Genomic DNA, 25,006 nt, shown 5'->3' with positions numbered 1-25,006 from the left:
GGCTAGTAAGCAAAGATCATCGAGACACTGGATCCTAGTCCACTCCCTGCGTGTGCCAGGGATGACCGCCTTCTCTTCTTGGACTCCTGTGCGACAACACTCTAAAGACTGGGCAAACATGACATAGCGTGAGAGGACGACGACGAGTTTAGAGCACGCGTGGTGGTTGAGATAGTCGATCGAATCTCATATTCAGTGTCAGAGTGGAGGGTTCATTATATAATCCGATTGTACATTTGCCTTCTAGATGTAACTTTTATCGCTTCCATTCACTCAGCCACTCGCTCGCACTCTTTCTCACGGTACCTCTTTCCGATTCATTCTGATACAACCAATACAGGCTGCACCCGATCAGCCTGCGCATCTGCCTTGGATGCCGTTGCGCGACTTCCACAACCACTGTTCGCGCCCAACACTGGCAGCACCTTCCTCCACACATAATCTCCCTCGATAACGATAACGACACCTTCCTCGGCCCAAAAACGCAAACATTAGCGACCGATAAACGGAAGGAACGACCCTCGACATGGCTTCCGCAGGTTTTGGGTCCGCTACGGCCTCACCCTCGCACTCAACAAATGCACACGCAAATCTTCGATCAGAAGCGAGTTCTCTTGCGCGACAAGTCAACCGCTTGTTAAATCGCCAACTCTCTTCTGTGTGTCAGGTTAACGGAGTCAAAAGCACTGGCATCAAGGCTGAGCTACAGCGTCGCATACATAATCGTAAGTTTAGGGACTGCTCATACACAATTCACTCTCGTTTTCATCTGCACTGCGCGATGGCTTCACATCTCTTTCGCATGCTTATTCGGCCGTGAATCACTTCTTCAAACTCCTCAGTGTCATAGCTAATCATGCCTGCTTCGCCACCAGTCATCCAAGAAGCCGTCAACGCCAACGATCCCGTGCGCCTGCAGCAGATTCGCCAGAGTGTGCACAATTCGATCTCGAGCTCTCAGACCGGATCTTCGCCCTCTCGATCGAACTTCCCGATTTCACATGGTCATGCTTCCTCAACACCTTTCGGGTTGCACAGCATGTCGTTCCCTAGCACCCACAGCAGCCTGTCTAATGGTCAGCGCTCTGTGGTTAACTTCAGCTCGTCAGTGACACTCACCTTCAAACCGAGCCCGTTTTATCAGATCGAGGCGGTTGCTGGTGATATAAAGACCTGCGATGGTATGTTTTGCGCGTCGTTCTGTGTACCCTGTCCGACTTGTTATACTAACACCCCTGTCAAGTCATGTCGCAGCACCGTAACACGATAACCTATCCCATCAGACTAGACGATCATCCTGCTTTACACAAGTGCGTTAACGACCCTTCGTACCGAGTGATGGTCTTTTGCGCCGGAGATACTTCAGGAATGCAAGATGTCGCATTTCCTCACCAGTCAGAACTCAAGGTCAACGGCGGAGAGGTCAAGGCAAATTTGCGCGGCTTGAAGAACAAACCTGGATCTACTAGACCGGTTGACATCACAAAAGCGCTTCGTCTTCGCCCGAAATACACCAACAACGTTGAGTTCACATATGCGCTGACATCCAAGGTGAGCACTGTGGACAAGCGTTGTTACAATCATAGTCTGACAGCGAATCTAGAATTTCTACCTTGTGATACATGTTTGCAAGATAACATCTGTCGAACAGCTTGCGGAGCGCATTGCCAATGGCAAGAAGATATCGATTGATTCTGTAAAGCAAGAACGTACGTGCCTCCACTGGTCCAATACTCCAGAGCTATCACTGACATGCAATTAGTCAACGCCAAAGCACAAGATCCGGATGTAGTAGCAACTTCACAGGTGCTATCTCTCAAATGCCCATTGTCATACATGCGATTAGCACTCCCTTGTCGTGGGTTGAGCTGCACACACTTGCAATGCTTTGATGCCACTTCTTATCTTCAGCTGCAAGAACAAGGCCCTCAATGGCAATGTCCCATTTGCAACAAGTCCGCAACTTTTGAGCAGTTGGCTGTCGATGCGTAAGTCTTATAAGTAGTGATTTTGAAGGGGTTTGCTTTTCTAACCTCTAGCAGATACGTCAAAGACATCCTTGAAAAGACCCCAAAGAGTCAGGAAACTGTGACCATCGAGCCCAATGGTGAATGGCATCTCAAGAGCATTGACGACAGCAGTCAAGGGCACACAAATGGCAACTCATCGTACGCAAATGCCTTTGATGATGACGATGACGATCTAGTAATATCAGAGGTCAATTCTATTGGTCACCGTCGTTTAGAGACGCCCAAAATCTCTACACCGACCATTAGTACGCCAGTAACAGCAGGTCGCGATGTGTCGTCTTCTGCTGGACCGAGGGGCATAGCATCTACCAGCGCGAAGCGCCCAATGGCCGCTGTCATCGACCTAACGCTATCTGACGATGATGATGATCTGCCTCCGCCCCCCAAAAGGCAAAACACCTCGATGAACGGATACTCAGGCAACCTACCTAGCAACTCTCCAATCTCGCCAGGTGATCTCGGGTATCTTTAGGGGGATGCTCGTCCTCAGGGACGCAAGAAACATAAACGGAATCGTAAGACTCTTTAAAAAGAGTCTATGGTGGCAGTGAAATGTGCCCTAGGGGGGCAGGCTATATAACTGCTTGGTACTAGGGGTGTTGGTTGATGACTTTTACTTTGGCATGTTCTGATCCGGCGTTGGAGGAGACGGAAAATGATTCCCCTGCTAATTACCGGCATTACTATCACGGTTGTTTTTCGCGAGGTGTAAGGGAGTATATAAAAGAAAGGGGATCAGTCATTCAGGGGGTACTTACTTTACGAGATAGGGTCCAGTCTCAAACATAACAGGATGCAATAGAAAGACAAGTAACCTCTTCCACATGTTCTCATTCCAAATAGGGACGTCATGGAAAGCAAAAGAATACAAAGTCTGACGATTGTACATGTCGTGAACCAATGTTGTGACGATGAAGTCACATGGTCAATTGCAAATTATTTTCACAGGAAAACGCGAGTATCAGAAACGCACAAATCATTTTTCATTCATGTGTATAGGCTTCAAAGAGAAATATCATCTCGAGGATGCCTTCTATCTCGCCCTCAAATCATCACATTCAGCCCTGATTTTAAACCAAATTCCTATCCCAGCATGACCCAATTGACTCCATAAATCACACATACTTTTTTCTTATCGCTTTATCCAATTATGCTCCAATGTCCTTTCTCTTGCTAGGCACCGCGGTCTCAGCCTTCCACGAGTCAACGTTGTGGATCAAGCAAGCCTCGCCTTGGTCACGGCGGGTGAGACGACCGATGCGGTACACCTTCTCACCGGCATCGGTAAGAGCCTGAGTCACGCTGTCGGCCTTTGCAGGGTCAACAGCAATGACCATACCGACACCTGAGTTGAAGGTGCGGCACATCTCGATGGGCTCGACGTTGCCAGCCTCGCGCATCCACTTGAATACAGGAGGGATCTCCCATGAGCCGAACTCGATCTCAGCAGCGAGAGACTCGGGGATCATACGGGGAACGTTCTCGACAAGACCGCCACCGGTGATGTGAGCAAGACCCTTGATGTGAGAGAGGACGGGCAGAAGAGACTTGACGTAGATTCGTGTGGGAGTGAGAAGGGACTCGCCAACACTGGTGGACTGGTCCCAAGGAGCAGGGTCAGTGTAGCTGAGGCCAGCGCGAGAGACAATACGGCGAGCCAGGGAGAAACCGTTGGAGTGAACACCAGCAGAGCCGAGACCGAGGAGGACATCATCTTGAGCCATGTCATCCTTGCGAGGAAGCTTGATATCGGCAGTAACGGTACCGACAGCGCAACCAGCAGCGTCGTAGTCATCGTTTTGGTACATACCAGGCATCTCAGCAGTCTCACCGCCAACAAGGGCACAGCCAGCTTGTCGGCAACCATCAGCAACGCCCTGAACGAAGTCGGCAGCAGTAGAGAGATCCAACTTGCTGCAGCCGTAGTAATCGAGGAACATAACAGGGGTAGCACCCTGAACAACTAGATCGTTGACGTTCATGGCAACCAGATCGATACCAACTGTGTCGTGCTTCTTCATTGCCTGGGCAATCATGAGCTTGGTGCCAACACCGTCAATAGCACCAACGATAATGGGAGCTTGAGGGTAGCCAGCTTGAGACAGATCAACCTCGCCACCAAAGCCACCAATCTCAGCATCAGCACCAGGTCGCTTGGTGCTGGCAACAGCCTTCTTGATCTTCTCGACAAAGTCGTTGCCGGCTTGAATATCGACACCAGCCTGGGCATATGTCATGGAGGTCTGAGCAGTTGAGCGAAAAGCTCGGTGAGCGATATCCTTTCGGTAGAAAGCACCCTCGAACTCAATGACCTTCTTGTCAAGAGCGGCATAAGCAGCATCAACAGCAGCTCGGAGAGAGTCGCCAACAGCATTGATAGCAATGACACGACCACCAGAAGTCTTGAGACCAGTGCTGTCGAGTGTGGTACCAGCGTGGAAGATGTTGCAGCCAGCGGGAGGCGTCTGGACAGACATAGCCTTACCCTTGGGGTAAGAACCGGGGTAACCACCGGAAGCAAGGACAACGGTGGCGCTGAACTTGTTCTCAATGGTAAGCTTGCAGTTGTCGAGGTAGCCGTTGGCACAAGCAAGCATGATCTCAGCCAAATCAGTATCGGCAGAGAGAAGAGGAAGGACGGTTTGTGTTTCAGGGTCACCGAATCGGACGTTGTACTCAAGGACCTTAGGTCCCTTGCTGGTGATCATGAGACCAGTGAAGAGAACACCACGGAAAGGCTGCTGCTCTCGTCGCATACCGGAGATAGTGGGCTCGAGAATCTCACGGTCGATGAGCTCAGTAAGCTCCTTGGTAGCAATGTTTGTAGGCGCATAGCATCCCATGCCACCAGTGTTAGGGCCCTGGTCTCCATCGAAGATGCGCTTGTGGTCCTGAGCGAGAGGCAGAGATCGGATAGCGTAGCCGTCGCAGAAAGTCAGAACACTGAGCTCATCACCAATGAGAAGCTCTTCTATAACAACCTCGTCGCCAGCGTCGCCGAACTCCTTGTCAACCATAATTTGCTTCAAAGCAGCCTTGGCCTCCTCCTTGGTCTGGGGAAGGATAACACCCTTTCCAGCAGCAAGACCAGTGGCCTTGATAACGACGTCATGGTCGACGCTATCGATGTATGCAACGGCCTTGTTGTAGTCGGAGAAGTTCTCATAAGCGGCAGTAGGAACATTGTACTTCTTCATGAAATCCTTGGAGTAGGTCTTGCTGCCCTCAAGTCGCGCAGCTTCCTTGGAGGGACCGAAGCAGGGAATGCCAGCCTTTCGGAACCATCCCTCAACACCGTCAACGAGAGGAGCCTCAGGACCAGGAACAACAAGGTTGACGCCGTTCTCCTGAGAAAACTTGACAAGACCAGCGAAATCCTCAGCTTTGACTGAAGAAACATTTGAGGTCTTGGGGCATCCAGCAGTTCCTCCGTTACCGGGGACAGCAAAGATCTGCTCCACTCGAGAAGACTGGCTGAGCTTCCAAGCTAGAGCATGCTCACGGCCGCCGTTGCCGATGAGCAGAATTCGAAGGTCCGCCATGTCGGTTCGTGAGAATATGTGCGAGGAGAAGAATCGATACGAATGCGATTCCGAGATTCGGCGGGGAGAATCGGTCCAGAGGTTCTCGACTCAAGGTCTTTGTAGATGCTAAGAGAGCAAATAGTCAGTATCTCATATAGACACTTGAATTTCGAATGTCACTTACTTTAATTGATTCCTTTGAGAGGAACCAGCTCTGTAAAGAGACAAAAGTTGGTGGTGGACTGAACTAGAATCGAACTGACTCTGCACCTACACTAAACTTTTTCTAACTTTTCATCCTGCCCCGCGCTCTTCGCTCTTTCCCTCCATTGAGCCCCGCGTTGCATGGACCCTCCAGCCTTTCATTATGGCTTATCGTTATCTACATTGCTGACTCAGCGAGCTTGAAGCTCCAATCCAACCAGGAGGGCACTTCGGTGAGCTTAGAAGTACGTATCCCTTTGAGTTCGACGCAAACGACGTCCTTCATTTACCACGCGCACGAATAGTGAATTCATTTTCCAGATCACATATAGCTTCCGCTCATTCTCTGATATAGTTGATCTTAAGTGAAATCTTCAAAGTCGGCCATCATGTCTTTCGAACCCGTCATGCCTCCCTTTAACTCGAGCGATCCATCCGCCAACTTCCTCAGCTCCTCCTGTCTCGACTTTCTCCTTATTGAGCTCGTTCCTATGGCCTACCGCGTAACTCATGAGCGAGATTCCATCGCATCAGAATCAAATGGCGCACCCGCAGATACCGCCTCAACTAGCCATGCAGTAAGCTCCAGCGCAGCCGGAATAATGGCTGGTACCGCGACAAGGAAGGACGAGGAAGAGGATATGGACGCAGTGCACTATCGCCTTGAGATGTTGGGGTACAGAGTTGGGCAGGGCCTCGTAGAGAGGTGCGCATCGATGTCTGGAGTTCTCTACGCTGTCATGACTTACATCGTAACAGATTCTCAAGAGACCGACCACGGTTCAACGACACACTCGACGTCATCAAATTCCTCTGCAAAGATCTTTGGACGTTGGTGTTTGGCAAGAATATTGACAATCTGAAGACAAATCACAGAGTCCGTTTTCTTTCTCTGTGCGGTACGAGATGATTACGCTAATATTGAGCCAGGGAGTCTACGTATTGACCGACAACCTATTCCGACCCTTCTCGCGCATGAGCACAGAAGCTGGCGGCCAAGCAATCGTTCGCGCACAACCGGTATGGTCCCAAAAAGCCCCGATCTCTTCGTATAATCTGTTCTTATATTGACTTGCTACACCCCGCAGTTCTTATGGTTCCCATGCGGTGTCGTACGGGGTGCATTGGCTGCCCTTGGAATCAATACCAGTGTCCAAGCTGAAATCAACGAGTTGCCGGGTGCCGTGTTTCAGATTAAAACCATACCAAACAAGCCCTGAAGGATTTGTCTGTCTAGCTATAATACCATGATACCCTTCTACCAAGCCTAGGCACAGCACGCCAAACATCCGACCAACGAGTGCCATGAACGCGCAAGAGCTAAATTTCGCCATGGTTTAGACCAATCCTTGACCAAAACTCCAATCATACCTGCAGCAGTCCCCAAGATTCATCAATATCGGGGCTATAAAGACATCGACCGTAAATCATCGCCCGGAACATTTCACAGCCTGCGCAAAGTCATATCATCAGCAATCGTGCTCATGACTCATATTACTATGTCTAGTGCCATAGCTATGGGCCTCCTCAGGAGTGTCCTTGCCTGCTCTGGAAGCCTCTTACTGGGTATTAGGGAAGATATCAAATAGGGGGTATTCACTTTTGGGGAGGGTTGTGGACAAAGCTGACACCCTTGGAGATGTTGCCCTTGAGGCCCTCGGTGGCCTTGGCCAGAAGAGCCTTCTCCTTCTCGGTAATGCCCTCCAGTGGGTTGGTGGCCTTCTCGGCACCGTTGGGCTATGTAATATTAGCACATATCCCATCTAGAAACGAAACAATCTGCCACTTACGCCGAGCTCAATGGGAACAGAGAAGAAGTCGGTGCCAGTCTCCTTAGCGATGGCCTCGCCTCCAGGGATACCACCTCCAGAGACTCCGGGAAGGTAGACGTAGCTAGGCTCGACGAGTCCCTTCTCGCCCTTTACGGCACGGAGAACCTTCTCGGCGAATCTACAGCCATGTTAGTCACTGTGTGAAGCAACGTGAAGTGGTCAGGCAACCGACCGGAAACCAGCGTAAGCCATTGACAGAGTGGCGCTGCCAGCACCATCCTTGGCCTTGACGACCTCGTCACCGCCAAACTGGACGCGGTTCACGAGAGCATCGTACTTGTCCTCAGGGATCTGAACGGCAGGCGAGGCCTTGCTGAAAAGAGGGACGATGGTCTCTCCAGAGTGACCACCAATGACGGGGATGGTCAGCTCTTGGGGGTTAGCCCTGCCAGTGATCTCGGCAACGAAGGTCTCGGCACGGACGATGTCGAGGGTGGTGACACCAAAGAGACGCTGGGGGTTGAAGACGCCCTTGGCCTTGAGGACCTCAGCAGCGATAGGGACGGTAGAGTTGACGGGGTTGGAGATGACGAGGATGAAGGCCTTGGGGGCGACCTCGGCGGCAACCTCGATGAGACCCTTCACAATGCCAGCATTGATGTTGAAGAGATCGTCACGAGTCATACCAGGCTTGCCTGTGCGGGGGATGTGGTCAGTAGAGTAAAAACTGGGGAAGGGGCTCTGGCGTCGGTCGGACACGCGGGGACCAACGCCGGATGTCCGGGGTAAGAGCTTTACATACGGGGAATGCCAGCGGGGATGACAATAATGTCGGCGTCCTTGAAAGCAGCCTTAGCGCCATCGTTGGCGGGAAGGTAGCCAGTTGTCTTCTGCAGAGGGTGTGAGCAAATAGTGTGTTTCGGTGGAAGGGAATTATGCATGTTCGACTGGGGAAAATCCGGGGTCGACTCACGGCGCGGGAGGAGATGTGGGAGAGATCGGTGGCAACGCCGGGGGTGTTGACGACATCGTAAAGAGCGAGCTCGTCGATATGAGGGGATGTCTTAAGGAGAAGAGAAAGAGGCTGTATATCGATCAATGTTAGTTGGTGCAATTTCAAGATTTGAGTGAGCAAGTTTCAACGTACCTGACCAATGCCACCAGAGGCGCCAGCGACAACTATACAAAACGTCAATTATTGCTCTGAGAAGTGCTGAGAGACAACTCAAGGTGTGAAGAGCGCGAATATCATAGGCAGACATCAAGGTGAAGGGGTGAGTGAGACGGCGCTCGTACGTACCAGCCTTGACCATTTTGACTGATTTTACAAGTATATTGGGATTGAGGGAGGGGTGGTTGCTCTGTTGAGACTTTGCAAAAAAAGAGAAAAGATGGTAATGGACGAAGAGCCTGGATGGAAGAGTCAAGATGTGGGAAGAATGAGGAGAGTGGGAGGAGGGTCAAGAAGTGGGAGAGGGTTCAAATAAGTAATGTAGAGGAAGAGCCTCGAGGGTGGTTAATGCGACACGACGGAGGAGAACAAGCGATGACTGGGCTGCTACTGGTAAAGGTACACTGCGGCAACCACCACGGCGATACCTGCCGTACTCTACTAAGGTGAGTTAGTTCCAGATACAGCTCTCCATACAGTAGGTACGCCTCTCCATACGGGTACCCTTCAGGCCGCTGAGACACTCCCGACGTATTCTAATGGATATAGTCCCCTTGCTAAGGCATCATAGCACTGCTCTATTACATTACTACAGTGCCCGAGTTATTCTCTCCGAGCTGACCGGGAACCTTTACGGCGATTCACGGAGCTGGGCTGGGCTGGCAAATTTACATGTCCGAGATTATCACAGGCGTCTATATTTCCCTCCATCTTTTCTGCCGCAGACATGTGCGACAGCCTAGGTGCCAGATGTCGAGCGGGGAAAGCAGCAGAAAAGAGCTGTGCAACTTTATGAGAGCTCTAGTGGGGGGTTCCAGTTCCATGCACGCTCAAGGAAACCCCTCCTTGCAAGGGTCAATGGCTATCATCGACAATTGAGGGGCATCATCCACAGTCCAGAACCCACTGCCCATTGCCAGGCCTATTGAACAGTCGAACCAAGAGGAGCGGCATCATCATCTCGCCTCTCTTTCGCCAGCTCTTGATTGTATATTACCATCTATCACGAGTTTGCATTTCGAATAATTACGTTACTGTCCTGACAGCACCCACAGTTTCGGAGGACTTTGATGGTTGCGGGAGGGGCTTTTGCTAAACTCATGATATTATCTCGGACTACCTAGGTATCTTACATGCCTCCACCATCATGGATTTCTTCTTTCCCTTCACCCATTGATGTTTCTCCCCTCTCGCCCGCCCACTTTGATTCGCAATGGCGATCCGCTCCAGTTGTCGGAGACCTGGCGCAATACTTGGCGCAAAGCCTTGCGCTGAGACTGGTGCGCAAGCGCCCCTGTGCTGCTTTCCTTTCTCTTTTTGGGGTCCTACGGATAGACTATAAATTCTGATGGAGAACGACGTACGATAGCAACGGAGCAACGGACAAGCCCTGACCACTTCACGCATCAGATTCCCCATCGCCCGCTACATTCGATTGGGTCTTATACCAATCAACATTGACGAGAGATCAATCTTGTCTTGACAGACTATGCTAACGATCGCGGACCTGAGTCTGGTTCGCTTCTGGAACCTGAACCCTCACATCCAGCGTCCCGTGGGGAAGGCTGTCAAGGGACCGATATTCCCCTGCACCTCTAACTCGACAGCTCTGGACAACTCACCGGGCCTGACCGTCGCAACCCCGAGTTGGGTGCGATCTTTACCCCGACCCAACTCCGGTGAGCACACCAGATCCAAACTCAATTGCCCAACCAAGCTCCACGAGGACAATCAAACAAGTCGCTCATGTGAAAGTGTTGGTAATCCTATCGTGTAAACCCCTCCTTGTGTATTACTCACTATGTTTCTTCCCTTACTGGGTCTTTAACTTATAAGTGGGCAATGCCCTCTCGTTACAAGAATTCACTGTTTGCAGAATATCAACAAACTAGATGTTCAAGCCACCAAGATGAGGGGGCGGCTGATCTCTCCCCGTTACCAAATTTGGAAATTTCGCCATGCATCTCTGCAGCCTTGGTGGTTGGTTGTTATTAGCTCACTTTGAGTATGAGCCAAGTCATTTGAAACATCATCACGATTCTTCATTGATATCTTGTCAAACAAGTTTCGTATTTTTCCGATACTTCCGTGGATGGTAGCCTCCAGCATCCGGATGTTGATATGCCTCATATCGTATGGCAGCCGGATATTTGTCGTTCAGAAACTGACTTCGGTGGATGACTTGCGTCTATTGCACCAACCATGTTTCATGCCCTTCACCTCGGTCAGCGTCTGGAGATTGACATGCGTCTAACTCAAGAAAACTAATTCCGGATTGTGGCTACATGAGGTCTTGAGCATCAAAACATTCCGACATATGATCTTATTGTTCAAAATATTGCTCCGAACTTATCCGGGACGGTGACGTCTTGAATCGCATTCATGAGGATCCTCGGCGCCTTGACACTCGGCATGATCCTCGGTATCCCGTGGTACCGAAGTCATGACCCGAATTCTACCGCTTCGCACTTATACATCCAGACAACATCGTGAGCCTCCACCGATGATCAGAGAACTGGTTAGTGCAGACTTTGTCCAGACCGGCCATGTCAATCATGCATTTAATTATTGGCCGAGACTCTTATTGTGCTACGTCACTGAATGTACATCGAAGAGTAGTTGAGCCTCAATGGTTGTTGACATGACCTGCAGCGTACAATCACGAACATACACTTTCTTGTTCTGAGACACAAATTTTGGGTTGCCGACGATATTGTCAGCGAGATATTCATTCATTTTGAGCTCACTAACTCCGGCAGTGAATGACCCAGAGACCTCGGTTCATGTGCTATTCCCACACTGATCCCTTTTCATCAGTTGTGGGCTATGCAGCTTGCCTCCATAGTTTCATGCCCCAGCCTTATTCACAATACATTTCTATCTTGGTATTAGACAGCTTAGTTCTCCTCAGCGGCGGCGGCGGCCTTCTTGGCCTTGTTGCCACGGAGCTTCTGCTCGGGCTCGGGCTTGACGGGCTTGTTGGACTTCTTCAGGGCGGAGGCACGCTCAACGGCAGCGGAGCGGAGGTCAGCACGGTAACCGTTCTTGGCAGCCTGGTTGGCAACAGCCTGGTAGGTCCTGTACGAAAGAATCACGGTCAGCCCCGTTCCACAAATGCTCCATGTCGAATAACAACGACGGTATGGGCAGTCGATTACTCACTTGCGGTTGCTCTTGGATCCGCTGTAAGAGGTCTTGACAAGGTTCTGGGCGGGCTTGTTGGGCTGAGCCTTCTTGGAGGTGACAACAATAGCACCCTTCTCGCCAGAGGAGATACCGAGGGCCTGTTAATTCGGTTTGTTTAGCATCGTACGTTCATCGAGTCGAGACGTCTTCATCAGGGCTGTTGTGGTCGTACCTTGTCGTTGACGAAACCAGCGTGCTGTGAGGTGAGTTAGCGCACACGATCTACCATGACCCCTCAAATATCCAAGAGGGTATCAAAACTCGGGAACAGAATCATACCTTGCGAGAAGTCTTGTTGGTCAGGTTAAGGGGGTCTCGGGAGAACTGAACACCGCCGTTCTTCTTGCTCTTGGCGGAGAAGCAGTTGTTGTCACCTGCGCGATCGCAAAAACGTTTCAGTAATTGACTTCTTCAATATCAAGGCGCATATCGTAGGCCAAAATTCATATCATATCAGATGAGAAATTTGTCGAAGGGAGACTCACGGACGATCTCCCAGATCAGGTCCGAGGAAATGTTGGAGAGCTCCTGGGCGGTAGACATTGTGAATGGAGGTTTTGGCGTGAAAATTGACCGGGGAGAGTGAAGCTTGAGGTTGTCGTCGTCGAGATATCCAGTTCCAAAGACTATTCACCAAAGTCGGCTCGAGAATTGTGCGTAGAGAAATTATGGGGCTCGCCTAGCATGCCAAACAGGGCTAGACACCCATGCTGACTTTACTGGACCAAAGGGGGCCGACGGGAGCATCGAAAGACTGGGCCAGAGTGTCAGTGGGTTCATTGGAACAGAGTTGAGAGGCGAATGGTTGATACGACCGACCCCTGATGTCATAAAATAAGACATTCAAAGCTCATTCCTATTATAAGAGCACATTGCTCGGTTCAGTGATTGAAATCTATATTACAGCATATGGTATGCCTCTATCTCTCAATAAACTACTTCAGAACCAACTTGCGTGTCCTTGTTCCTGTAGCGGCTGTGCCAAGCCATAAACGCGTGGCTTAATTGATTGGGAGAGGGAGCCCGAGGCCTCGCAAACAGAGTCACGTCAGCACTTTCATTCCTGAGACAAAGGGAAGGAGGCTCGTGGCTCGTCTTTCACTTTTATTGCTGGACTTCCACTTGCACTTATTCAAATCCGGACCTTGCTTTGCTTTGCGGAGGGCGAGAAATATCAACCACGATTAATAAACTCTGCACTTGCGACTTTTCATAGTCCGTCTTTTACCAGAGACGGGCTATTTATCATGCAACTTTGAAATTCTATTCTCTTTTATACGCCTGCGAGTTGGCCGTTCCTCTCCTTTGTACCCGAACGTATCGTTGCGCTACACATAAATTTATCGATCGACGTCCACTACCAACCATCTTTCTCTTCAATACAAACTCGCCCAACATGTCGTATCTTCTCTACTCGATCTCCTTCTTCGCCCTCGTCCTCGGCACAGTTCTCTTCTTCACCCGCGCCCACTGGATCCCCCACGTTCAACATCTGCGACCCAGACTCCCTGGCGCAGACTACATCTACTCGCGACTCCCGAACAGTTTCGCCGGCGATATCGAGGCCGGTCTTTCCAGCAATACATTTGATCTCTCTGGAAATGTCGAGTCAGGCGATTCGCGCGCTGGTCTTGACGATGCGGCAAAGGCTGAGGTTCTCGCTATCATGAAGAAGAGAAGGATGAACTTTGACCAGGCGAGGAAGGTCTACATGGAGAACCGATTCAAGGCCAATGGTATTGGCGCTGATGGATTACCGAGAGATCCGAAGTTCGTGAGTTTCTCATAAGAGTTGCGTGAACATGCGAAGTACCCGACGAGCAACGTAGCCCATTACGACGATATTCGACTACGAACTCGACTCCCCAATTATTATTACTATTCCTACTCTACAAAGTTCGATGCTTCCGACATCATTCAGAAACTACACCACGTCAAAGCGATAGATTGCTTGACTTGCGAAACACTTTTTACGTTGGCACACCAGATGCAATTTCCTATACCTAAGTCTTTTTGGTTTCCCTGGTTTTTCATGCGTTTTCCTTTTTCCTCTATGTTTCGACAGCGTTTGTTGGGTTGCTCAATAAAGGATTTGATATCAGTGGCCTGCACTCATCTATGATCTGCGAGGCAAGGAGTTTAGGTGGGATGCGAAATGGTGATTATTAACTGAGTAGACTCTGTCTGCCCAGTCAGCTATTGTACTTTCCTTATCTGCTAGTACCAAATATGCAATCGATGAATCCATCATCTCATCGTGATCTCCGCCAAACGCCATGAGTGAGTGTATACCCATACAAAGGTCAAAATCTATATACAAGAATTGTCCGACGCTAGGCCGGGGGATGGGCAACCTTGTCAAGTGGCAGTGTCATTTACTGACGCTCAGCGGCAAGTGCCTGTTCTGCTGATGAGCATGTCCAAGATTTGGTCCTAATGCTATAAACTGACCAAATCCCGTGTGCCAGAAATTGGTAATGGACTTGGGCTGACCAGAAGCACATCTATTGGGTCTTCTTGGTGCTAGACGAACCGTATGTGCGGTTGTCTTTACCTTCGATCTCTTCAATAAGCTCATCCACCTTCTCAATCTCCTTCTTCCATCGGCCCTCTGACATCTTCATATTACGCTCGAACATCCACTGCTCAGGCATGAGATATGTGCCACCCATGCGGTCAAAGCCAGTGAAGAACTGGCCGTAATTGACCTCAAAGCGAGAGTGGTGGAGAGAGTGGCAAGCAGCGCCGTTGACAACGGGGTTGTTGGTGAGATACTCGCCATCGTGAATCATGACAGACCAGAGGTTCACGAATACGAAGAGCGCCACATATGCCATCTTCTGGAGCGGGAAGATAAAGGGGAAGATGTGGTATGGCAATGACTGGGTGAAGCCATCGAGAGGGTGGAAAGCATGGCTAGCAAAGGGCGTAGGCATGATCCACTTGTGGTGAAGCTTGTGCAGGTACTTGTAGACCAGGCGGTGGTGAAGCCAGCGATGAGCCCAGTAGATGCAGAAGTCGGTGAAGAGGAGGAAGAGCGGGAACTGGAAGAAGTTGTACCAGAGCCCGGGTCCATCTTCGGTGGTGTCGTAGAGTTTGCCGTATCCGCGCACTTCAAGGAGGAAGAAGGGTGCTGTGATGATGGCCATGACGGGCATGGCCTTGTTGGCTGCAATGATTTCAAGGCGGACTTGGTTCTTGATGAAGCGAGGGTGGTCAAATGTTCGCTTGTCGAAGATGAAGATGTATGAGAGTGTCGCGACGATGAAGTAGACGAGAAGCCCAAAGATCCTAAAGCTTGTTAGCTAAATCCGTGAATCTCAGATGAAGACTGACCAAGTGATAAGATATAGAGTCAGAGCTTGTCGAAGAGGGTTGTCACGATCCCAAGCGCTCATGTATGCCTCCTCTGCTGGCTCAAGCGTGATGAATTGAGTGGCCGGCTTGTAAGTCCATGTTGAGAAGGCCTTGGCCGACGTATCTGTCGAGTTTGAGGGCGATGGGAAATCATAAGGAGCTGGAGGCTTTGGGTGAAAGTAGGAGTATGCGTAATCGGCGATAAAGGTATCGACGACCTCGAGGACGACGTCCATGATCGGCAATTGGGTTTGTTGCAAAGTTATAAAGCCGCGGGTAGATAAATGAGCGGACTTATAAGTGACTGGGCGAAGACTGGTGTAAGTGACCAAGAGAAACACCACGAACTCAGGTTAAGAGTCAACCAAACGGAACAATGAATCAGTGAGGACCCCCTACAAGACGCAATGATCTAGAAAATCAAACCTATTCACAGAAGGGGCCTCGTCTTCTTTATCAATGAATCGACCAAGGGAAAGGAAATCACATTGTCTGATACTACAAGGGTCCATCGGCGGCTTGCGAGGCGGGGCCGTTGTTTCTGTCAGGGATGCAGAGACAAGTGGAGTTCTGGAAAGGGTCTTTAAAGCTCGATTGAGCCAATTGGGGAGCTTGGAAGTGAGAGCTTCTAGATTTATCTTATGATGTAGGACGTACGAGAAGAGGAGCTCCTAGTGACTTAGATGAACAAGAAGGAGTCTTTGCCATTGAAGTCAATCGATGCGCTGTATGCATGTGAAAGGGTATTCAAAACATGGTATTCTCGCAAGAATGTAAATACGAATACAGAAACCTCTACAGCTCTCATTGGAGAATTCCTATGCTCGAGATGGGATTCGTCAAGTACCGGAGCCAGTAACGGTCATCTTTGAATGAGAATCGCATGATGAGCTCCGAACAAGCCCGGGCGAGCAATAGCTCTGTTCAGCTACGTTTCAGTGCCTCATCAACCACAAAAAAAAATAACAAGGGTTAATATCGTTTCTTGTGTTGACTGAAGTGGTCTGTTCCGGCTTCTCAGAGCCCGAGTGCTTATCAACCAATTGGCTTTACAGTTGGAATTGATGTTCCACTCTGGATCGAGGACCATTTATTTTCCGATATCACGAAGACGAGATATCGAACGATTCAGCTTTGGTTAATTCAGCCTTAAAAGGGGATGTTGCTAAAGTACATCCTCACCGCAACACTACGCCACGAGATCGTACTGATATTGCGAAAATATGATATACTGAGTGAATCGATGTAGTGTGATGTTCACTGCGCAATGGTTCTATGGTTTACTGTGAATTGAGGCCTCATAGCACTGCAATAAGATGAATTTTACAGTCAATATGTCATATTCCACATTGCGATTCTATCCATCATCTGTACTGTACTTTGTTCGTTTTCATCTGAATACTTGAAGTCAATATCATGGTTCGACAATGCATTGTCGATTCGTCCATACAGCGTGGAGATACGGAAACGAATACGTCGGGGAAACCCTGGAAATATCACACAGGGACGAATATGAACTAACGTCTTCTGATATTGGATGCTGACTTTGGACCCCTAACCCACGGGATTTCGGGTATAAGAGGGAATAGCTGTTCCTGAACTGCCTTGACAGCCCTTGTTTCAATGGGTCACGCTTTCTGGGCTCCTTACATGAGATACCCTACCCTATATCTTTGCTCATGATTCTTTGGGCCAAACTTTGAACTGCTTCTACGTATAATTCTGTTGCCTCAGAAGTTTGCTCTACGTCAATGGCTTTCATCTGTATTCGGTTAGGCAACTTTATTTTTATATCTATGATTAAGTGCGTGACGGGGAACCTAACTTAGATTTTCCTTTTCGAAAACTAGAAAGAAGGCAATCGATTTATCATCAAATCAAACGTGAGGTGAGTGGGCTGAAAGGTTGTTACTGATAACAAAACATATCCGAGATCACGAATGATAATCTGGTATGTTACGGTCTAAGATGTGTGTATGATGAATTGACTGCGAACATATCGGATTTCTGCGAGTAGGTATCCCACCCACCCCGCAGGTGGTTTGAGTATGATGACAAAGGCCAGCTGCGCGATACTTAACCTGTCCCGAGTCAGATACTCAAGCCTTATCACCATTTTCTCAGCCGTTGTGAGTCGTGTGTCGCCCACCAACTTTTCTGGCCAGAATCGAAAATGCCCGAATATAGTGACGTTACTCGACGAAGCAGAACGAATGAACATTCAAATATGAATCTTGATGCCCCTCATGGTTCTCTATCATCCACTCGCAACTCATAATTTCTGACAATGACTACGGATACATCATATTCGCGAGAGGATGAGGCATGTGGCACCAGTCACCTTCCATTAAACGTCGCACAGAATGTCACATAAAACTGGTCAAATCCGACGAGACTTGCCTGTCACTTCCGTTTTACTTGATGGTGGCGCGGCTCTGTTGTGTTCAGTTGTGCTGTGTTGTATTGTCACAGATGCAAGCAAGGTCTGCAGATGTTAGACACAGGAGTACAGTCCACTCATCGTAACCCAATTGGCTCGGAGGAAGCATCTTGGAGCTAAGGGACAGCATGGTGGGAAAGGGTTGTTGTGAGGAGAGAGCTAAACTTATTTCAGCTTGCATGGTTCTTCAGTTGTTGCTGTCAACAATAACTGACTTCCCACCGACTCCAGAAACTCGAACCTTTAGCAACAGTATGATCTGCGCCATGATAAACTTTCCGGCGTCACTGTCATAAACTCAGTTTATGATGGAGAATGTCTGTATGAACGATCCGCAAAGCCAATGATCAGGGCAAGGGTGGTAGTCTCGGCCAAAGATCCGAGAACGATACCAATCATAGTGCAAGTAGGAATTCACGTAATATCCGTGCATTAAAGCCAAACAAACCCCTCCTTGCCCGCCCGTTCACACGTCCTCAACAGCAATCGAGTTTCCCGTGAGACTGGAGGATCCCGCTTCCAATAAACACTCTGAGACCTGTGGCGTAGTGTAGTGTTCGTTCTGCTGCAGCGTGGCATCTCAAAGTGCCAAGGATAGGTCTGTGACAGGGAGGGGAGCACGAGGGAAAAGGGCGTGCGCTAACTACCCGTCTTAGACTGTCGTCGAAAAAAAGAAAGAAAAAAAAAAAAAGGGTGTCACAGCGTCAGGCGAAAGAACCAAAAACTGTAATGAGAAAGCAGAAGAAGGGGGACTTCAAGGGGAGGCGTTGAGGCTTTGAGGCGTTGCAAGGTGTATTTCTAGCAAACCAACCAATGCAGCCACAGGGCAGCCCCGCCCAAACGGAGCCAGCAGATTGCCCCGGACCGCCTAGCACCCACCTGGCTCAGAGGGTGGGGACCCACTTGGAGGCTAGCCGCTAGAGGCTGATATCTACTAAGGTACCCATGCACTACGTCCATGCTTTAGGTCGGGTTCTTGCTTCAGCACCACTCGCTTCCATTTCCTCCTCGGCCAGGCCTCTCTTTTTTTCTCCCTCTTACTCTTCCATCAAAACATCATCACAATTAATCACATCTTACCCGAAACGTCGACAACTGGCCAACCCGTCGGCGCATATCATATCCTACGACTATCTGAGCTGGCCCTTGCTCATCAAGGGCGTCCACACGCTTCGATTTTATCGGGCATCTGTCCAGTTCGCGTTCCTTGGTTCGCGTCTGTAATTAATTGCCTTGCGTCGGTAGCCAACGCCAACATCCTTGATCAACCAGTCTTGACTTGGCACCCAGCCTCGCGCGCCAACTCATCGACGACGCCGAATACACGAAGCGTAGCGCGATAAACAATTTCATTATCGTCGACCTCGCCGCAATTGACTTTCGTCTCAACGGGCCTCGTTCTCGAACTACTCATCGCTGAGACCCGCCTTGCGCAATGTCGATGTATCCGCATCGCGCCATGGGGGGCGGCCCCCAAGGCAATTCCACTCGGCTGAACGAGTTGCTCGAACAGATCAGGGTCGAGTTTGATACTCAGATGCGCGCGACGGAAAACTACGAGCATCAGAGTATGTCTACTACTCGTACGGCGATAGCTCATATCGCGTTATTTCCTTCACCCCAGCTAACACATGTGTATCTTTAGTTGCCGCGCAAGTCAGCGAAATGCAACTGGTTCGTGAAAAGGTGTATCAGATGGAGCAAACTCATCTCAGCCTCAAGCAGAAGTAAGCCGATCTTGTCGCGCCAGTAATTTCGAATCCCAGCTAACCTCCCGAATCACAGGTATGAAGATGAGATCAGTGCTCTACGACACCAACTCGAGGCTGCTCGAAAGGGAGGCATCCAGCCTGGCATTCCCGGCCCGCCTCAACATGCAGCGCCCTCCCAGCAGCCTCCTTCTATCGCTCCTGGCAATGGTCTTTTTAGTGGCATCATGGCTGGCGGTAGCCAGGGAGGTCTCGTTCCTCCTCAGCCAGGCCAGCAGCAGGGTCAGCAGGGCCAGCCTCAGGGTGCGCAACAGCAGCAGCAAACGCAGCAGGGACATGCTCCTCAGGAGCAGCCGCTGGGACCTCAACACCAAATGGGCCAAGGGCCTCCTGGACTTCCCGTCCCTCCTCCTCACCCTAACGCGCAGCAAGCACCTTACTCTCAGAACTATCCTCCGGGCCCCGTTTCCAATGGGATGGGCCCCCAGCCCCAGAGCACCGCCTCTCCCGGCCCCGGTAGAAGGGGTATCGGTCGTCCACCAGGTGCCGTCGGACCTGCTACTCCCCAGGTTAACACCCCCGTGCCTTACCCTGGAAGTGCAGCCTCCCCTCAAGTCAGCCATCCGACCCCCGAACACGGCCGAATGGGAGGCCCACATGCTCCCGCCGTTGGCAACGCTCTTGGAGACCTTGAAGTTGACTCTGTGGCCCCTCACAACAAGAAGACTGGGCAGGATTGGTATGCGATTTTCAACCCTCAAGTCCAGCGTGTTCTCGATGTGGACCTCGTCCACTCTCTGAACCACGAAAGTGTCGTATGCTGCGTCAGGTTCAGTCATGATGGCAAATATGTTGCAACTGGTTGCAATCGATCTGCCCAGATCTTTGATGTTCAAACTGGTGAAAAGGTTTGCGTGCTCGAGGACCATAATGCCTCTGATATGAGCGCCGATCTCTACATTCGCAGTGTCTGCTTTAGTCCCGATGGTCGCTACCTGGCTACTGGTGCTGAAGACAAGTTGATTCGAGTAAGTTGTGTCAGAAACGTAAAAATGTTTAACCTACTAATACTGGTTAGGTATGGGATATCCAAACTCGAACCATTCGAAATCACTTCTCTGGTCACGAGCAAGATATTTACTCGCTCGACTTTGCTCGTGATGGTCGAACAATTGCCTCGGGCAGTGGTGATCGAACTGTACGCCTGTGGGATATTGAGCAAGGCACAAACACTCTCACTCTGACAATAGAGGATGGCGTCACGACTGTCGCCATCTCTCCCGATACCCAATTCGTAGCTGCAGGCTCGCTCGACAAGAGTGTACGTGTATGGGACATCCATTCCGGCTTCCTTGTCGAGCGTTTGGAAGGACCTGATGGTCACAAGGACAGTGTTTACTCGGTTGCCTTCTCGCCCAGCGGCAAGGACCTAGTTTCTGGCAGTCTCGATAGGACTATCAAGATGTGGGAGCTCAGCGCTCCTCGTCAAGGAAACCAGCCTGGCCCCAAGGGTGGCAAGTGTGTCAAGACATTCGAGGGCCACCGCGATTTTGTCTTATCAGTTGCTCTCACCCCCGAGGCCAACTGGGTACTCTCTGGCTCCAAGGACCGGGGTGTCCAGTTTTGGGACCCTAGAACGGGTACGACGCAACTCATGCTGCAGGGACATAAGAACTCCGTCATCAGCGTCGCACCTAGTCCACAAGGAAGATACTTTGCCACTGGCTCTGGCGACATGAAGGCTCGTATCTGGTCTTACCGTCCCTATTCCTGACTAAACAAGGAACCGGCTCAATGGGTTGCTTTTTAGATGCTGTGTCTAGAGAATGACATGGTTACGAACAAGGGCGAACTGATACACGACGGAGAAAAAGTGATGTGCTTGGCGGCGGTGGTTGTACTGGGACGGATATCTTTGAGGGGAAGCATTCTGCTTTTCACGTGGTGGCTAAACAGAGTGAGCGACAGAAATTCTTGTTACTTGGATATCGGATACAGGAATCAAGCTCCATACGCTCAACTTACGGCGCGAAGCATGATCTTCCAAAGAGGCGCACAGGGATACGGGGAATTTGGAGAGCAGGATGAACGTAGAGTGGGCCATATCTGCTCGTTTGCAACTTTTTTGTTTCTAATTTTGCAGTGTGTTATAATGAAAATCACCAGTCCTTGAAACAGTTTGCAGTATCTGTAGTGGTTGCTGACATGGTTGTTGTTCATGATATGTATTCGAAGCTGTATCTAACTCGAATTGTGTACGTATATTAAATGGCATAACATCGTCATAGAGAGTCGAAGAGGCTGGAAAATGCGTCGCCTTTCTTCTTTTTCTTTTTCGGCTTATCTGTAGTGCCATTTTTCGATGAAAGAGAGCCGAAGAGACTAGACAATTCATCACTGTTCTTCGTTTTCTTTTTTGGTTTGTCCATGGTGTCACTTTTGGACGAAATCTTCTTGGTGTCTGTATGTGTCGTTTGCGTCTCATATTCCTTCAGCTTGAGGTCTTTCGAGCGGGAGTCTGCTTTCGGTACTGGCTTCGTTTTCTTCTGAGTTGACAGAAGCTCATCACGCGAAATGGCTACGCCCATGTCCACTCCAGCATTAGGTGCGTCGTCCGTTTTTAAATCTGAAGTCTGATGTTTGCTTAGCTCCGAAGGCATTGGTTCTGTACTAGTCGAGATTGGAGGGTTGTGGTCGTGGTCAGGGACGAGTTGGGAGAGTAGAGTGTTGGTTCGAGCAAGGACCGAGAGGAGGAGCAGTCCGAGAGGCGCATGCTGGTTATCAGCTGCAAGTTGTGAGAAAGTACTGTGCGTAGAATAAAACATGCGATTAGCTATCTTCAACGTTGAAAGGCTTGCTAACAAGTCGTTGACCTACACAAAGGCGCCAGGGACGACATGGCGCATCATCCATTTTGCGCGCGCAAGGGCAGGATAGACATCACGCTTGACACCGCCAGATTTGACCTTCTTAGGCCGTGAGTTTAGGTCGTTGACGAGGTTACGGACTGCGCGGCGCAGCACAGAGAAGGAGGACCACCAGTGCGACGAAGAATGCTGGTTCTTGTGACGATGGGCGAAACCATTGAGGATGGGGATGAGAGGCGCAAGGGAGTCGCTGGTTGTCGCTAAGAGGGCGGCATCGGGAGGAGTTGTCATGATGGAGGTAGATGATGTGTGAGCATTATTGATAATAGATCTAGTAGAGAGATTGCGTAAGTCCGAGGTTCGGCCGAAAGATTCACTAATATGATTTCGAGTATCTTATGGAGAGTGACGTTGAATTTGTTATAGAGATGGATGGATGAAGTTAGAGGTTGGAGCAACTTTTAGTTGCGATAAGATAAGAAAGATCTGAGTTCACTAAGGTAGCACCGCGGAATAAATAGGTAGGTAGTGATCTGATCGGCGTTCGAATTATGATTTCTGCGAAAAAGAGTCTAAAAAGATGTCATTTCTCAGTTGTACAAGGTTGAATATCAATCCTATTCTTGCGCATAGTTTTGTTGCCCTGTAAATGAAGTTGCTCGTCGGTTATGCATGCTGTAGGTTGGAATAAGGTGAGGTGAGGTCAGTTGGTGGGTTGGGTGTATGGGAGGTGCATTCAACCTGGTTCCTGCTGTGGTTTGCATTGCCAATGCATGGACGTAATGTAACATCAGAACAAGATTGATGCTGTGTCTTTATCCCTCTTTCAAATAACATCGACAATCAGCAAAATATGACATGACCTTACATTACATGTCAACATCTGCGCCCGCAAACAATGACTTGCAGACAGTCTCTTACATATTAGTTATTACCTTGAATCTGGTCTCGTGAGCCCCTAGCCCATTTCTCCACCATCGAGCGTCAAGCGTCCACCACCCCATACCCAAAACGAAGCCATATCCCGTCAAGCCTGTTAGAGCTGCACAGAAGTTGAATTACAGGTGGGGTTCAGTGCAACGACGATGTCTCTGCGACTGCACTCAAGCGGGTACAACCGCCAACCCTAGCTGCTAAGTTAGTGGCTAGGCCATTCCATTAGTTGTCAGTCATGATAGCTCATGAGTGAGACTTTGAACGTTGTTGTCCTACGAAACGGCGAGACATTCCTTTGGATTCCTTTGGTGTTGACGTTGCTCATTCTTGTCAGTCATTGGTCGCTTGTCGCCTGTACGCTTGGGACATTGTCCTATCATTCATATGTATTCTCCGGCAGTTGGTGCTGTTACTAAACGTGACCCTCCATCAACCCTCGAGAACAGGCTAATCATCCTAGTGGCCCTCAACTGCAGCTATCGAGGGTCCTGGAGATTGAGACGACAGCATCTTTAGTCAAACCTCTTATCATGCCTGGTTGAACTGGTTCTTGGTATCAGTAACCTGACCCCTGCTGGTTCCATCCAACCCTGCCAACCCAATTACAAGCTCAAATCCAAAACCAAAGCCCAAAACGAGGAGCCGCTGGCCATCGGCTATCGTGTGCACAGGGCACAGGCGTTCTTGAACTATCCTTGGCTGCGATAAGCGTCATGTCCTTCGTCTGTTGGCGCGCCCACTTCCACTATGGTCCAAGTTGAGCCGCGTGCCATATGACCCTGAGCCGAGTCTGCCCTCTTTCTTGTCCGCTTGTTTGCTTCCTCTCAATTCCTTTTTTTGCACCTCTTCAAACTGTTCGTCGACAGTTGGTGAAACCTCATCAATTTGGCCGAGTCTCCAGGACCCTGTCCGCTGTTGCGTTGCAGACCTTGATTGCAACCATCCTTCCAACTTTCTAGTTTTTTCTGCAGCCTTCGCCACCCCGACGCTTAACTTGGCGGTCCAGGACGATTGTTAAGAACCACGGAGTACCTGCTTAGATCTAATCAAGCAGCGCGAAACACGACGAGAAGGACATACCAAAACAAACGTGAAGTTGGCGGCGATACACAATTACAATGTCTCCGGCGCGGAATCCTACGAGCTGGGATGACTACGAAGGGGGAGCTTCACCTCGGGGAAGCGTGACCGACAGCATGCTTGAGCGCGAACAAGCTCTTGTGGACGACGAAGGCGACGAAACTGGCGACCAAGAAAATGGTGAAGGATTTTCGAGGCCGCGAAGGCGGTATGTCTAATCTATGAAATTCATCAATTGGTTTTTGTAGCTAATAACTTTTAGGTCTTCCGTCACCTACCAGTTGGCAGCAATCGCAGACATTGGTGGTGTAAACAGTTTCCGTTCTTTCGCCAGGAGTTGGCAGCGAGCGGCAGGATTTCCTGAGGTTATTCCTCGCCGACCGAGCTTTGTTCTTGCGCCGGAGCAAGACACAGAAGACCTTCAGTATAGTCGCAGCCATGTTCAAGGATCGTCGCAACAACAATCGGGTCTTTTGCGCCAACATCTTGATGCCTCGTCTTCGCATGCGAACGGCGAGTCTAGTTCAGCCATTGAGTCCTCACCGAGGTCAATGAGGATCCCCCATCGTGATGGCGAGACGAAGCCTCTGCTTGATGTGGAAGCTGGGCTCATCCCCTTGTGGGGCACCCCCGATCAAGTATCTTCGCCGTCCCGCCTCAGCTCGCAGCTCCCGAAAATTGTTGGAAGCAATGGTTCGTTCTGAGAATTCTTCTCTTTTTGAAACTATGG

The 25,006-nt window shown here is 49.9% G+C and overlaps 10 protein-coding genes across 27 annotated transcripts; 5 read left to right on the top strand and 5 right to left on the bottom strand.

The window, feature by feature from the left end:
• Positions 1–89: 89 nt before the first annotated feature.
• On the top strand, positions 90–3,004 carry FOXG_20319 (uncharacterized protein). 2 transcript variants are annotated; one of them, XM_018400589.1, is made up of 6 exons: positions 90–725; positions 876–1,181; positions 1,244–1,551; positions 1,604–1,709; positions 1,763–1,988; positions 2,043–3,004. In XM_018400589.1, the coding sequence occupies exons 1-6, from the start codon at positions 527–529 to the stop codon at positions 2,500–2,502; spliced, it is 1,605 nt and encodes a 534-aa protein (XP_018248287.1). In that variant the 5' UTR covers positions 90–526; the 3' UTR covers positions 2,503–3,004. The 2 variants fall into 2 exon arrangements, with proteins under 2 accessions (XP_018248287.1, XP_018248288.1); XM_018400590.1 differs by having other exon boundaries at positions 90–1,181.
• On the bottom strand, positions 2,972–5,871 carry FOXG_10535 (uncharacterized protein). The gene is made up of 2 exons (XM_018389935.1): positions 5,739–5,871; positions 2,972–5,680 (listed from the first exon to the last, which is right to left on the bottom strand). The coding sequence occupies exon 2, from the start codon at positions 5,570–5,572 to the stop codon at positions 3,179–3,181; it is 2,394 nt and encodes a 797-aa protein (XP_018248286.1). The 5' UTR covers positions 5,573–5,680; positions 5,739–5,871; the 3' UTR covers positions 2,972–3,178.
• Positions 5,872–5,989: 118 nt separating this feature from the next.
• On the top strand, positions 5,990–8,773 carry FOXG_10534 (uncharacterized protein). Of its 2 annotated transcripts, XM_018389934.1 has the most exons (5): positions 6,020–6,062; positions 6,114–6,464; positions 6,518–6,635; positions 6,689–6,778; positions 6,847–8,773. In XM_018389934.1, exons 2-5 carry the CDS (start codon positions 6,148–6,150, stop codon positions 6,976–6,978), a joined length of 657 nt encoding a protein of 218 aa, XP_018248285.1. In that variant the 5' UTR covers positions 6,020–6,062; positions 6,114–6,147; the 3' UTR covers positions 6,979–8,773. The 2 variants fall into 2 exon arrangements, with proteins under 2 accessions (XP_018248284.1, XP_018248285.1); XM_018389933.1 differs by having other exon boundaries at positions 5,990–6,464.
• FOXG_10533 (malate dehydrogenase, NAD-dependent) lies at positions 6,591–9,282 on the bottom strand. Of its 11 annotated transcripts, XM_018389923.1 has the most exons (9): positions 8,831–9,282; positions 8,678–8,709; positions 8,504–8,614; positions 8,333–8,420; positions 7,763–8,225; positions 7,549–7,708; positions 7,359–7,495; positions 7,130–7,209; positions 6,591–7,078 (listed from the first exon to the last, which is right to left on the bottom strand). In XM_018389923.1, exons 1-8 carry the CDS (start codon positions 8,841–8,843, stop codon positions 7,203–7,205), a joined length of 1,011 nt encoding a protein of 336 aa, XP_018248274.1. In that variant the 5' UTR covers positions 8,844–9,282; the 3' UTR covers positions 6,591–7,078; positions 7,130–7,202. The 11 variants fall into 11 exon arrangements, with proteins under 11 accessions (XP_018248274.1, XP_018248273.1, XP_018248277.1 ...); XM_018389922.1 differs by having other exon boundaries at positions 6,591–7,209; XM_018389927.1 differs by having other exon boundaries at positions 6,591–7,209; positions 8,333–8,614.
• Positions 9,283–11,204: 1,922 nt separating this feature from the next.
• On the bottom strand, positions 11,205–12,755 carry FOXG_10532 (ribosomal protein L28e). The gene is made up of 5 exons (XM_018389921.1): positions 12,373–12,755; positions 12,167–12,261; positions 12,060–12,083; positions 11,864–11,985; positions 11,205–11,779 (listed from the first exon to the last, which is right to left on the bottom strand). Exons 1-5 carry the CDS (start codon positions 12,428–12,430, stop codon positions 11,599–11,601), a joined length of 480 nt encoding a protein of 159 aa, XP_018248272.1. The 5' UTR covers positions 12,431–12,755; the 3' UTR covers positions 11,205–11,598.
• Positions 12,756–13,132: 377 nt separating this feature from the next.
• On the bottom strand, positions 13,133–15,970 carry FOXG_10530 (C-5 sterol desaturase). The gene is made up of 2 exons (XM_018389919.1): positions 15,224–15,970; positions 13,133–15,178 (listed from the first exon to the last, which is right to left on the bottom strand). The coding sequence occupies exons 1-2, from the start codon at positions 15,478–15,480 to the stop codon at positions 14,392–14,394; spliced, it is 1,044 nt and encodes a 347-aa protein (XP_018248270.1). The 5' UTR covers positions 15,481–15,970; the 3' UTR covers positions 13,133–14,391.
• FOXG_10531 (uncharacterized protein) lies at positions 13,284–13,833 on the top strand (the record flags this gene model as incomplete). Its single annotated transcript, XM_018389920.1, has 2 exons — positions 13,284–13,661; positions 13,717–13,833. 2 exons carry the CDS (start codon positions 13,284–13,286, stop codon positions 13,831–13,833), a joined length of 495 nt encoding a protein of 164 aa, XP_018248271.1.
• An 891-nt stretch (positions 15,971–16,861) lies between the features above and the next one.
• FOXG_10529 (glucose repression regulatory protein TUP1) lies at positions 16,862–23,148 on the top strand. Of its 6 annotated transcripts, none has more exons than XM_018389917.1 (6): positions 16,866–17,195; positions 17,262–18,282; positions 18,341–19,252; positions 19,330–19,411; positions 19,470–20,421; positions 20,472–21,791. In XM_018389917.1, the coding sequence occupies exons 3-6, from the start codon at positions 19,120–19,122 to the stop codon at positions 21,165–21,167; spliced, it is 1,863 nt and encodes a 620-aa protein (XP_018248268.1). In that variant the 5' UTR covers positions 16,866–17,195; positions 17,262–18,282; positions 18,341–19,119; the 3' UTR covers positions 21,168–21,791. The 6 variants fall into 6 exon arrangements, with proteins under 6 accessions (XP_018248269.1, XP_018248265.1, XP_018248268.1 ...); XM_018389916.1 differs by having other exon boundaries at positions 16,876–17,048; positions 17,102–18,282; XM_018389915.1 differs by having other exon boundaries at positions 16,866–18,282.
• On the bottom strand, positions 20,682–23,148 carry FOXG_10528 (uncharacterized protein). The gene is made up of 2 exons (XM_018389912.1): positions 22,271–23,148; positions 20,682–22,198 (listed from the first exon to the last, which is right to left on the bottom strand). Exons 1-2 carry the CDS (start codon positions 22,549–22,551, stop codon positions 21,676–21,678), a joined length of 804 nt encoding a protein of 267 aa, XP_018248263.1. The 5' UTR covers positions 22,552–23,148; the 3' UTR covers positions 20,682–21,675.
• Positions 23,149–24,013: 865 nt separating this feature from the next.
• FOXG_10527 (uncharacterized protein) lies at positions 24,014–24,999 on the top strand. The gene is made up of 2 exons (XM_018389911.1): positions 24,014–24,484; positions 24,539–24,999. The coding sequence occupies exons 1-2, from the start codon at positions 24,315–24,317 to the stop codon at positions 24,978–24,980; spliced, it is 612 nt and encodes a 203-aa protein (XP_018248262.1). The 5' UTR covers positions 24,014–24,314; the 3' UTR covers positions 24,981–24,999.
• The last annotated feature ends 7 nt before the right edge of the window (positions 25,000–25,006 follow it).

This window comes from Fusarium oxysporum, chromosome 7 (assembly GCF_000149955.1).
Source record: "Fusarium oxysporum f. sp. lycopersici 4287 chromosome 7, whole genome shotgun sequence".
NCBI lineage: Eukaryota > Fungi > Ascomycota > Sordariomycetes > Hypocreales > Nectriaceae > Fusarium > Fusarium oxysporum.
Note: the sequence above shows the minus strand (reverse complement) of the source record. Positions and strands in the feature narration are given on the sequence as shown.